The sequence below is a fragment of the Larimichthys crocea genome, chromosome II (assembly GCF_000972845.2).
Source record: "Larimichthys crocea isolate SSNF chromosome II, L_crocea_2.0, whole genome shotgun sequence".
Lineage (NCBI taxonomy): Eukaryota > Metazoa > Chordata > Actinopteri > Sciaenidae > Larimichthys > Larimichthys crocea.
In genome coordinates, this window is record NC_040012.1 from 5,562,699 (window position 1) to 5,576,710 (window position 14,012).

Here is a 14,012-nt window from a genome sequence, read left to right on the forward strand (position 1 = left end):
ACTTAACCAACAACATATAATAACAATTCCATTATCATTCACATTATATTGTGATTCTTGATTTTTTATATTGTGTATTGGACTACATTTGGAATGAAAAGTGACCTGCTTTTGATTTATTTTTTTAACTGAAAAAAGCTCAACAGAGAAAAAAAAAAAGATAATAAACTGCTGAACAATTGACAATTATTTTCACTCCACTCCATTTTATCTCACAGCTTGAATTACTGATTTAACTTTTCAGTAACCCTTCCCATGTTCTATGTTGTTGTTTGTAAAGTACCACAACTGATTCTGTAAACTCCCAAGAAACTGCATGTGCCCTGAGAAATGTATGATCCTTACCATAACTCTGTTCACTCTTTTCCTTTATTGTGGCTTTGCTGACAGCAGAGGCTTTCTGTTCTGTGTTACCAGCAATGTTCCTTTGTAACAGGAACACGCTTCCCGACACAGTTGAAAGTCATTAAAAACAACAACTTACAAACCTTTTAAAGTTTGTAGATCAAATCAAATCAAAGTATTCCCGATTGACATCTTTAGTTTTTCTGTCTTTGTCAGTTTCGTCAACCTTAGTGACGACCACAATTCATGCTTAAAAAAGGAAGTGTTTTCCAGTGGCAAAATATGATTCCACACCCTTTTTAGTGTACTCATGAGGCAACAAGAAGCTAACAGAACACAACCCAAACCAAGCAACGCAAAAACTATGCAGTGGGTGCCCGGATGGCACCAGCCATCCAGGAGGGAGAAAGAAAGAGCAAGAGCAAGAGAGAGAGCCCACCTTTAAAAGACCATTGCCTTTATAGTGAGGCCACAGGTGATAGGTGATTCCCCGACGAGGCAGGAGGGGAAGCAGGCCAGGGGAAACCTATGAGGAGGAGCACATAAACACAGGACCCACACTAAACATGGTCTTGTGTCAGAATCAACAGGTGCAACGGAGCAGTGCATCAGCCAGTAAATTAGCACTACCCTTAATGTGGACATTACTTCAGGTGTAAGGCTGTAAAATAGAACAACCTCATAAGCCTACTATTGGCCCTGTGCATGCTGCTCAGGAAGGTCAAAGGTTATGGGTCATAAATGGTCACAAGCCGAGATGGGCCAACATATACTTCAAAAAATTTCAGAGCCCAAATCAAAACTAGAGTCTCCTTTCAATTACTGAATAATTCAGCTGGTGACGGTGTTGAACTTAGTGAGAAAAAACAGAAGGATGGTCAACACCCCCAGTCTTGCCAGCAGCACAGCCCCAGCACCAAACTGCAAACCGGGCAGATTCACAGAAGAGAAGAAGAACGGTTAAGAATATTCAAAAAATCTTCAGAGAGGAATCAGACAAATACAGCATGGTTCTCTTTACCCATGGTGACTGGCTCAAAGGGAAACCTATTGAGGACTTCTTGGCAGAAAGCGAGGAGCTTCAGGAACTTATGGCCAAATGTAACGGTCAGTACCACGTCTTCAATAATAAGCTGGAGGATCGTTCTCAGGTCACAGAGCTGCTGAACAAGATCAGAAATAACAGAGAAGAAGGAGGAGAGCCATTACACACTGAAATGTTCCAGAGCTCAGAGAGGCTGAGAGGAGAAAGAACGAATCCTGAAAGAGACACAGAGGAGGAAATGTGCAAGAGGAGGAAGGAACAGGAGAAGAAAATAAAAGAAGTACGAGGAAGAACTGAAGAAAGCGAAGGATGACATGAAGAGGCAGAATGAGCTGAAGGCACAGCGTAAAAGAGAGATGGAGGAGAAAAGGAGAGAAATGAAAGAAATGCAGGAAATAAAGGCTAGAGAGGAAGCTGAGAGGAGTCAGATAGCATATAAAGAGATAATATTCTTTCATTGTTCCATTCAATGATAAACACCTTTTTCTGATTTTCTAATGCAGATGTTCTGTCTCATGTTATGTATTGATTATTATTATTATTGTTTGAGTTTTGTTTTGTTTAATCTGTATATGACAGACAGTCAGTTCTTGGGTTTTAATAACTGTGTGAGGTGACCACGAAATGTTATCTGTGTGAAGTGATTGTGTCATAAAGAATAGTTTCAGTTTTCCATTTCCATCTTAATACACATACTGTTTCAATACAATACTGTATTAAGATGCTGTTTGTAGTTAAGGAACCATAAGAAATGTAGGATGACCTTTCTATGAAAACAAAATGGGGTCTGTTGTACAGTGTATGTGATTTATGATTAATTGTGTTTTGGACACATGAATGAAAGTGGACCTGCTTCGATTTAACTGGAAAAGATAAAAAGAAAACGTAATAAATATGAACAATTGAAAGTATTTTTCACTCCACTACATTTATCTCACAGTTGAATTACTGATTACTTTCAGTTAACCTTCCATGTTCTATTGTTGTTGTTGTAAAGTACAATAATGATCTGTAACTCACCAAGAAACTGCATGTACCTGAGAAATGTAGATCCTTACCATTAACTCTGTTTCATATTTTTCATATTGTGGATTTTGCTGACTTGCAGAGGCCTTTCTGTTCTGTGTACCAGCAATGTTTCCTTTGTAACAGGAACAGCTTCCCGACACGTTTGAAAGTCATAAAAACAATGAAACAACCTAAAGTTTGTAGCTCAAATCAACTAAGTATAGGGTTGAACATCTTTAGTTTCTGTCTCTGTCAGTTTGGTCACATAATGAAGACAACAAGTCATCACATGAGGAGTGTTTTCAGTGGAAATATGATTCACACCCTTTAAGTGTAATCATGAGGCAACAAGAGCTAACAGAACACAACCAAACCAAGCAAACCAAAACTATGCAGGGTGCCCGGAGGCACCAGCCATCCAGGAGGGAGAAAGAGCAAGAGAGAGCCACCTTACAAAGACCATGCCTTTATGATGAGCCACAGGTGAGGTGGATCTCCCCGACGAGGCAGGAGGGGAACAGGCAGGGAGAACCTATGAAGGGAGGAGCACATAAACACAGGACCCCACTAACAGGGTCTTGTGCAGAGTCAACAGGGTGCACGGGAGAGTGCATCAGCCAGTACATTATCACTACCCTTAATGTGACATACATTCAGGGGTAAGGCGTGTAAAAATAGCAACCGCCTCATAAGCTACTATTGGCATTGTGGCATGCTGCTCAGGAAGGTCAAAGTTATGGTCAGTATAAATGGTCACAAGCCGAGATGGCCAACATATACTTCAAAAATTCAGGGCCCCAATCAAAAGCTAGAGTCTCCTTTGTCAATTACTGAATAATTCAGCTGGTGACGGTTGAACTTACGTGGAGAAAAACAGACGGATGGTCAACACCCCCCTCCCCTTGTGGCAGCAGCACAGCCCAGCACCAACTGCACGGGCAGATTCACAGAGAAGAGAAGACGAGTAGAATATCAAAAAATCTTCAGAGAGGATCAGACAAATACAGCATGGTTCTCTTTACCCATGGTGACCTGCTCAAAGGGAAACCTATTGAGGACTTCTTGGCAGAAAGCGAGGAGCTTCAGGAAATTGTGGCCAAATGTAACGGTCAGTACCACGTCTTCAATCAAATCAAATCAAAGTATACGGTTGACGTCTTTAGTTTCTGTCTTTGTCGGTTTCGTCAACATTAGTGAAGACAACAAGTCATCACATGCGGAGTGTTTTCAGTGGAAATATGATTCACACCCTCCACTGTTTTATTGATATCATATAACAGCTTGATTATCCAGTCCTCATGCATCTTTTTGGTTCCTTCTGTTCCTCATGTGTTCACTTGTTGTGTTCAATGTTGACCCAATTAACAAAGACTGAAACTAAAGACATTACTTGTATATTTTTTTATACCCTAAGCTTTAACATTGTACTTTTCATTTGGGTGGCACAGTGTTGCAGTGTTATGCACTGTTAATATGTTCTCTCTGTGTTTCGGGGGGTACTCTCTGTGTACTCCAACTTCCTCCCACAGTCCACAGACATGCAGGTGAATTCTGCACAAATTTAGATGCTGAGCTTCTAATATAATCAATTTCTAGTGACTGCTGTTTCCTTTAGCATTGCACAGCATTTAGCTCTCCGCTTTTTCTGCAAACCTTTCATAACAACTTGTTTGAAAGGAGGACTTTCCTAAAACCATGGAAGAACATTCCAACCTATCAAGGTTTTTGTGGCAGGGGACTCCAAACTTGAACGGTAACATTCATTTAAACCATTTTAATATAATCTGTCAAAAGCAGAAATCCATCATACCAGAGACAGTAATAAATCTACATTCCCCCTCATTCTGTTTGTTAAGACAGGTCAGAATTATACTTAATAAAAAAAGGTTTTAAAAATAAATGCATTCAGAAAGGCACGGAGGAGCAAAAAATACACACTATGAATTATTACAAAACAAATATATTATTGTTAAGATTGAGATATCCAGAGTGAGACGCCTCAGGTGAGTCGACCTCACATAATAATGATGGGGAGGGTGAACAACAGGGTTTGCTGGCCTTCAATGACAACATCAGATAAGGAAGGGAGTGTAGGTGTGGTTATTACACAAGTCTATATAAGGAGCTGTTGTTGCAGACAGACTCACTTCACTTCTTCAGCTCAGCAGCGACCAGCTCTTCTCTCCAGAAGCAACTATGGCCAGCAAAGATGCCACAAGTGGTAGTAAATGAACTGCATTCATATGTTGTAACTTCTTATGAAAATTTATTTATGACGACAGCTTGTCCAAGCTCAAAGTATTGAACCAGTCTCATCAGTTCTAAAGTCGACAGTGCTCTAAGGAAAAACAAACTTCTCTCAAATTCAGAGTATTCTCTGAGTTTATACTGAGTATTGGTAGACACAGGGAGATCTGTTTTCAGGCTACTCTCATTAAATTAAATGGGATGGGTAAAATAAGAGAACACCAACGTCAGTGTAATACAATGCAATTCAATACACACCACAGCTGTCAGCTACATTTTCGTACTTCTGTCCAAAGTTTCCATCCGCATGTTTGAGCACATAAGTCTATTTAAACAGACACCTAACCATTGCTTATTCTTGATTAAATCATTTTTCATGAGGTTACATGTTTATCCTTCATTCATAATTATCTGTATATAATAATCAGAGATGTATAAGTACTGATGAGTAAAGGAGTGGACGAAAAGTACCAGCGCTATATCCAAAAACGACTTGAGTAGAAGCTGAAGTTTCTTTAAACACCATACTAAGTAAAAGTACTAAAGTATTCAAATGTTTTGTACTTAGTATTGCAAGTAGAAGTATGTAAAAAAAAATTGCTGCTCAAGTACTGAAAGTAAAAGTACAAGTACAAGTACAAGTACAAGTACTGTTGTTTATAATTTTCTCAATTTTTTAAGGCACACTTCTAATGTTAGTTGTTACTGTTCTGGTAGAGTTCTGTGATTTCCCATGGTCTGTGAATGCGTCTGAATAAGCAGGTGAGAGAGCACCTGGGTGAGTCAGGTGTATGACGTACGGCGCACGAGCGAGGTTGATGTGAGACCAGGACTGTTCAGTTGTTTTTTTGGCGTGGTTACGGCCGACAGTCACCGAGTCCTGGAACCAAACCGTTCAGCAATAAATGCAGTTTGTTGAATATCGCCTTGTCATTCATCACGTGTCCGGCTGGACGCTACAGGAGTAGCGAGTAACGATTCAGCACATGAAAAATGTATCTGAGTAAAAGTATTACATTCATCAAAAATATGTAGTGCAGTAAAAGTAGAAGTTGGGGGAAAAAAATAATACTCCAAAAAAGTACAGATGCATTTTAGTACTTAAGTACAGTACTTAAGTAGTTCCACTTCGTTACTATACATCTCTGATAATAATATGACTTACTTGTAAAGGATCAGAACTCTGTGAGAGCCCTGACTCTCTTTAAAACACTAACTAGGTTTTTCAAATCCCAACAGTCCAATAATCATAGTTACTCATATTATATTTGACAATCTGATGAATATCTAAAGTGATTTGACATTTTTTTCATCCCATCAGAACCAACCAGGTACAATAATGAGGAGATCAGAATTGTGATGGTGGGGAAGACTGGAGCTGGGAAGAGCGCCACAGGAAACACCATTATGGGAAAAGACGTCTTTGAATCAAAGTTCTCCTTTGAATCTTTGACCAAACAGTGTGCTAAGGCCTCTGGTGAGGTGGATGGACAAAAGGTTGCTGTCATCGACACTCCAGGTGTGTTTGACACCGACACTGATGAACAGACAACCACTAAACATCTTGCCCAGTGCATTACTTATGCTTCTCCTGGACCTCACATCTTCCTGATCATCATCAGACTGGGCAGATTCACAGACGAAGAGCAGGACTCAGTTGAGAAGATTGAGGAAATCTTCGGAAAAGATTCACACAAATACAGCATGGTTCTCTTTACCTATGGTGACCTGCTCGAAGGGCAACCTATTGAGAAGTTCTTGTCAGAATGCGAGGAGCTTCAGGAACTTGTGAACAAATGTAACGGTCAGTACCACGTCTTCAATAATGAGCTGGAAGATCGTTCTCAGGTCAGAGAGCTGCTGGACAAGATCAGAAATATAACAAAGAAGAACGGAGGAAGCCATTACACCAATGAAATGTTCCAAGCAGCAGAGAAGGCGATTGAAGAGGAGAAACAACGAATCCTGAAAGAGAAAGAAGAGGAAATGCGCAAAGAGAGGGAGGAACTGGAGAAGGAAATAAAGGAAAAGTACGAGGAAGAAATACAGAAAGTGAAGGATGACTTGAAGAAGCAGAAGGAGCTGATGGCACAGCAAGAAAGAGAGATGGAGAGGAGAAGGAGAGAAATGGAAGCAATGCAGCGAAACATGGCTAGACAGGGAGCTGAGAGGAGTCAGCCAGCATGTAATACCGTGCAGCGTCACTGCGTTTGTTCCATTCTGTAATGAAACCTTTTTCTAATTTTCTAATGCAGACTGTTCTGTCTCATTGTATGTATTGATTATTATTATTGTTGAGTTTGTTGTTTGGTTTAATCTGTAATAATGACAGACAGTCAGTTCTTGGGTTTTAATAACTGTGTGAGGTGACCACTAAATGTTATCTGGTGAAGTGATTGTGTCATAAAGGATAGTTTCTGTTTTTCCATTTCCATTATGCTCCCCTTGGTACATTTTGTGCACTTTTCACTTGAAGAAACTTTAATTTTGCCTGTGTTAATGGTAGTGAGACAAAACTTTCTATGGTTTTGGGTTTTTTATCCAATTTTAAATTCCAACCTTAGATCTAATAACAGGGCTATGATACACTGTGTAGAAAAGAAAGTTCCTCTGGATTCCCTCAGGACATTTTTTGTACCATTGACTGCCATTATAACATACACTTTTGATCCTACTCTAATTTTGGCATAAAAAAATGTTGTACGTATGACAACTTTTTCAATCGAAGCTTTTGACTTGGAAAAAAAAAATCCATTATCCATCATTTCACGTCATTTTGCACTATATGGCTGAGGGCTCCATTCCATACTGTTTCATTGAGATCTTTTTCTGTTGCATTTCCGACGATTGCTTGGCAGTAAAACACATAATTACAACTAAAATGGTCTGGGTGTGTTGGTATTGATGTAAATGTGTGGTATGAATGTGTGTATTGAGAATATTATTTGTGTGTGTGTGTATGTGCACAGGGAAAAAGAGTCATTTTTTTGCTCACCACATTTTGCACATTCCCATCTCTCTCCCTCTGTTTCTTATGCCCACAGACCCTCATGCCCCCAGCACACACACACACTCATGCACACACGTACACACACACACACACACACACACACACACACACACACACACACATTCATGCACACACGCACACACACACACACACACACACACAGCCCCATACAAAAACAAAAAACAGAACCAGAGCGATCAATCGAAATCAAAAGGTTAAAGAGGTCAAAGGTCATGTTTACTCAGGTTACTCAGGTGCTGTAAATTTGATGTCACCCCAGTAACTGTACTTGTACTTATGGGGCTGTTTCTCTTACAGAATCAGAATCAGAAGTACTTTATTAATCCCCGTAGGGAAATTGTTTAAACTTTTACTTTTACTATGGTGTCGGGCATATTTATCGTATACCAGGGATCATGGATCAATTTGCTTATATCAAAATACTTGAAGAGGTCATACTGCCTTATGCTGAAGAGGAAATGCCCTTGAAATGGGTGTTTCAACAAGACAACGACCCCAAACACACCAGTAAGCGAGCAGCATATTGGTTTCAGACCAATAAAATTAATGTTATGGAGTGGGCAGCCCAATCCCCGGACCTTAATCCAATAGAAAACTTGTGGGGTGGCATCAGAAATGCTGTTTCTGAGGCAAAACCAAGAAATGCAGAGGAATTGTGTAAGGTTGTCAAATCATCCTAGGCTGGAATACCTGTTTACAGGTGCCAGAAGTTGTTTGACTCCATGCAGCACAGATGTGAAGCAGTTCTCAAAAACAGTGGTTATACAACTAACTATTTCATTAGTAATTCACATGAATGCTAAATTTTTAACATTTTTTCAGTTTATTGAGTAAATATTTGAGTTTTTAATGACAAATGCAGACACTGCTATTTTTTTGAACAGCCCGCCCAATATCATTTTTTCCTACATTTTCTGTAAAGTAATTAAAATATTGGTACTTTTTTCTTCATGTTTTGATGTAAAATATAATGTGCAGTGTTCCCAATGAATGGAAATAAAAAATAAATTAAAAAAATTATAAGGATTTTGACATTTACTCGTTTTAAAAAACACTGCTATTATTTTGAACAAAACTGTATGTGTCGACGAACAGCTGGTCCCTTTTAAGGGCCTTTGTTCATTCAAACAGTACATTCCCAGCAAACCGGCAAAATATGGTTTCAAAGTCTGGGTGCTGTGTGACATGGAGACCTCATATGCCTGGAAAATGTAGGTGTACAGTGGGAGGTCTCCAGGAGCAACAAGAGAGGTCAACCAGGGGATGCAGGCAGTGCACATTTTGCAGAAAGCAGCGAAAGGTGTATACCCAGTGTGCTAAGTGCTATAGGTATTTTTGCGCAGTCCACCTGTCAAGTATCTACAGCTCCTGCTTCACTGGCTGAATTCCCTCACTGACACACATGCAAATTGTTAAATTGTTTAAATTGTTTCATATTCTGTATTTTGTGATTTTGATAACAAAATGTGGGTTCATGTTCCCAAAATGGCATTAAAAGGTAAAATAATTGAAGAAATACATGAAAAGTTGGTAGTTATGATTAGGACTGAAGTTGGTCAAAAGATTTAATGCAGTGAAAGTTGAAAAAAATATGCACATATAATATTTTTATAGCACTTTTTAGAAAAAAACCATTTTTTGCACAGAAGGGTCATTCGCACTAATTTTTTTTAATAAACTGACACTGCTCAAAAAATAATAATGCATTCAAATCAATGTTGTTGTCAATTATTGACATACCCAAGGGTCTAATAGTCCTGCCTAAAAAATTACAGTTTGCACTTAGTGTGTAGAAAATATTTCATATTTTGTGTTTTTATCATTCACAATATGTGGATTCATGTTCCCAAAATGACATTAAAGGGTTAAAATTTAAGGGTCAAAAGATTTAATGCAGTGAAAGTTGAAAAAAATATGAACATATAATATTTTCATAGCACTTTTTAGAAAAAGGGGAGCACGAGGGTTAATACAATACTGTATTAAGTTGCTGTTTGTAGTTAAGGAACCATAGAAATGTAGGATGACTTTCTATGAAAACGAAATGGGGGTCTGTTGTACAGTGTATGTGATTATGATTATATTGTGTTATTGGACTACATGAATGAAAGTGAAGAAAATGAAGGACGACATGGAGAGGCAGAAGGAGCTGATGGCACAGCAAGAAAGAGAGATGGCGAGGAGAAGGAGAGAAATGGAAGAAATGCAGCGAAGAGTGGCTAGACAGGGAGCTGAGAGGAGTCAGCCAGCATGTAATGCAGTGCATCACGGCATTTGTTCCATTCTGTAATGAAACCTTTTTCTGATTTTCTAATGCAGACTGTTCTGTCTCATTGTATGTATTGATTATTATTATTATTGTTGAGTTTGTTGTTTGGTTTAATCTGTAATAATGACAGACAGTCAGTTCTTGGGTTTTAATAACTGTGTGAGGTGACCACTAAATGTTATCTGGTGAAGTAATTGTGTCATAAAGGATAGTTTCTGTTTTTCCATTTCCATCTTAATACAATACTGTATCAATACAATACTGTATTAAGATGCTGTTTGTAGTTAAGGAACCACAGAAATGTAGGATGACTTTCTATGAAAACAAAATGGGGGTCTGTTGTACAGTGTATGTGATTATGATTATATTGTGTTATTGGACTACATGAATGAAAGTGACCTGCTTTGATTTAACTGGAAAAAGATAAAAAGAAAAACGATAATAAATCTGAACAATTGAAAGTATTTTCACTCCACTACATTTATCTCACAGCTTGAATTACTGATTACTTTTCAGTTAACCTTCCATGTTCTATCATTATCTGTAAATGACCATGAATTAACATTTTAATTAACTTTTTAACCCATAAGATTTCAGTCTTGGTTGCTTGGTTGTTTTTTAGGCTTTATTATTTTTCTGCTGTTCAATTTTTGTTTTTGATCCTGTTAAAATCATTTTTTGTTTTTCTTTACCCAAATGGATGACATAACAACAGACAGTGATAAATGTTGTTCAGATGGTAAAGTGAGTTGTACTTTTGGGTTAAATGAATAAAAATGGGCTTGACTTGATTTTGTTGTCAATAAATTACACTTCTAAAGTGTTTGTTTGTTTTGTATGTTCTTCACCTGGTCATTCGTACGTCTGTTCTCATATTATGTATGTGTTTGTACATTTTCTACAAGAAAGTAGAAATTAGAAACACATACAATAATAATACTAATGATGATCAAAAATAAAAACTTTAATAAGGACACTTATTAACACTTATTTATTTACACTTATTACACTTATTAGTTGCATAGCACACTAAATGAAAGCAGACAATATGTGTAAAAATACAATAAAAAGGGTCAGTTTCTATTAATAGTAACTAGCTGTAGGCAGTACTCGAGTTGAGGGGGGATGGGGGGGATGCCATCCACCCTGTGGAGAAAAATGGTCAAAATCATCCCTCTTCTAAAATAGTCATCCCTTCTTATGTCAGCGGTTTTCAAAGTGTGAGGCGCGCCTCCCTTGGGGGGCGCCAGAGGACTTCAGGGGAGGCGCGGTGGGGGAAAAATAAAAATATATCTTACAAAGATATGTGTCTCATCACTGTGCGATGAAAACTCGGCGAGCTAGCCCCCAAAGAGTAGCAACAAAAATCCACAAAACGACACAGTATGTCCAGCGCGAAGAAACGCTGCTAATGTCTCCTGCTATGTCTCCTGCTAATGTCTCCTGCTAATGTCTCCTGCTATGTCTCCTGCTAATGTCTCCTGCTATGTCTCTGCTTTAGTTTGAATCAGTCACGAAGCTCCTGGTTGTTGCATAAAGACAAAGAGGCTTTGACAGTGAAGTGAGACCTCTTGCTGCGATATACTACCTTTGGGTTTACTTCATTCTGGATCGCCATTGGTGGGTCAAAGGTGAATGTGGGCGGTCCTAATAGATTCTCCTGACTCTGATTGGTCGACAGGTGACAGGTGTCAATCATCCACACTCTGTGTTGGCCTACCTGCTGCTTCATATTCTTTAATACCGCTTGTTTCAAACATCGCGTCGTCTTAAAACTCGAAGTCTTCTTTCCTCCTCCTTAAATTGTGTTTTTTTAAGTGAAGAGGTTTTTAACAAAAATGTGTTTAAATGTATTTAAATATGTTTAAAAACATACAAAGATGTTAAAAACATACACAAAGTTGTGTTTAAAAAAATATTTGAGCACATTCACAAATAAAGATATTTAAAATGTTTTTACAAATATGTTTAAAAAAGATGTGAATGACATGATGTCCATAGTTAAGTGGTTATTGTTTCTTTCCTTGTGCAGGCCATGCAACTGAAAATGCAAGCTATGAATCAGATGGGATTTAGAATTTGCCATGTCTAGCAAGTCACCCTAAAATTGACTAGAATGCAGGAAATTGCATCTAAGAAATACAAAATTTCCTGGGGGAGGACCCCCAGATCCCCCTGCTGGAAAATAGGTTACATAAATGAAAAATTTCACCATCCCCCCTGGTTTCATTTTACAACTCGACTACTGGCTGTAGGGGAGCTGGATAACATTCATGAATCTTTTCCACTGAGTAGATTGTGTGACGGCAATTTGGATCACGTGACACCACAAATGAAAACTACTGCAAATACATTGACTGTTGCTGAAAATGCAACTAAAAAAAAATCAAAAACAGGGTTTGACTTCATGGAAATGAAAAAGTCAATAAAAATCAGGCTGTGGTTGAATCAGAAACCTGCATTACATTAGATTCATTTATTTTTATTAGTGCTGTCAAAATTAACGCGTTAATTTTGTCGATTCATTTTAAAGAATTAACGCGTTAAAAAAAATTAACGCAATTAACGCGGTTTTGTTTACTTCCGGTGGCGGCCGCCATTTTGGATGTGGCAAAGTAGAGCTTTGTTTCCCAGATATATTAGTGTGTGTGTGTGAACGGGTGTATAAGAGGCATTAACTTAAAGCCCTCACGGAGACTGCGCCCTGGGCGGTCGCCCACATTGCCCATAGCTAAAACCGGCCCTGCTTGTATTAGTTTACGGGCAAATCTGCCACATCCAATATGGCGGACAAGGTAACGTATCGCAGCAACGAACCAACGTGCTCAATGAGGCGTCTATGTATATATGTCTATGATCTATCCTAACTAAAGGAGACTCTATGTATATGTGTCTATGATCTATCCTAACTAAAGGAGAGTCTTAGGATAGATCATAGACATATTACATAGACCTCCTTTAGTTAGGATAGATCATAGACATATACATTATGTAATATATGTCATGATCTATCCTATACCTAACTAGGAGGAGACTCTAGTATATATGTGTCTATGATCTATCCTAACTAAAGGAGTGTCTATGTATATGTCTATGATCTTATCCTACCTTACAAGGGAGAGGTTCTATGTATTATGTCTATGATCTAGTCCTAAACTAACAGGATAGTCTATGTATATATGTCTATGATCTATCCTAAACTAAAAGCGAGAGGTCTATGGGCGGAAAGCATGGATAGGCGGACTTTTAGGGGGAACATTTCATTTTAAAAAGTTTGCCCAACGGCTCCTGTAACAAAAACAAGGTAATTTGCACAGTTTTGCAAAGCCGAATTTAAATTCCACAGAAGAACACACTTTAACCATATTCACCTCAAAGCAAAACGACCCAGTCTACACTACAGGAGTGTGGCACTTGTCAGTTTTTTCCCTCATTCTGGCTTTTTTCTGTTTGCACATGTGCATATGTGCACCTAAGCCAATAAAATGAATGAATTTAAATATACTTTCTCTGTGTTTTATCTTACATTAATTTGATCATTTTACATAAATAAGTATCATATAAGCTTCAGTCTCAGAAAAATGCATTAATTTATTGATACATTTATTGATAGATTAATCGCCGATTAATTACAGAAATTTTTGCGATTAATAGTTAATTTTTTTTAATCGATTGACAGCCCTAATTTTTATCAGAAGCACCTCACAAAGTACAATAAATATCTGTAACTCACCAAGAAACTACACGTGAACCTGAGAAATGTATGTCTCCTTACCATAACTCTGTTTATATTTCATCTTGTGGATTTTGCTGACTGCAGAAGCTTTCTGTTCTGTTGTTACCAGCAATGTTTCCTTTGTAACAGGAACAGCTTCCCGACACAGTTTGAAGTCAAAAAACAACTGAAAAACAACCTTAAAGTTTGTAGCTCAAATCAAATCAAAGTATAACGGTTGATGTCTTTAGTTTCAGTCTTTGTCAGTTTGGTCACACATTAGTGAAGACAAAGTCCATCAATGAGGAGTGTTTTCAGTGGAAATGATTCACACCCTCCAGGGAAGTTTCAA

The 14,012-nt window shown here is 38.2% G+C and overlaps 1 protein-coding gene across 2 annotated transcripts in view; it reads left to right on the forward strand.

The window, feature by feature from the left end:
• The first annotated feature begins 4,547 nt into the window (after window positions 1-4,547).
• The window catches only part of LOC104940150 (GTPase IMAP family member 7), a 12,241-nt gene continuing 2,776 nt past the window's right edge, over window positions 4,548-14,012 (forward strand). Inside the window, exons 1-2 of one of the 2 annotated variants that reach the window (XM_027290335.1) lie at window positions 4,548-4,619; window positions 5,967-6,562. In XM_027290335.1, the coding sequence (XP_027146136.1) occupies window positions 4,595-4,619; window positions 5,967-6,562 (621 nt within the window). In that variant the 5' untranslated portion in view covers window positions 4,548-4,594. Of the gene's footprint in view, window positions 4,620-5,966; window positions 7,528-14,012 lie in introns of those variants that run through there. The other variant, XM_027290327.1, reaches the window with a different exon arrangement.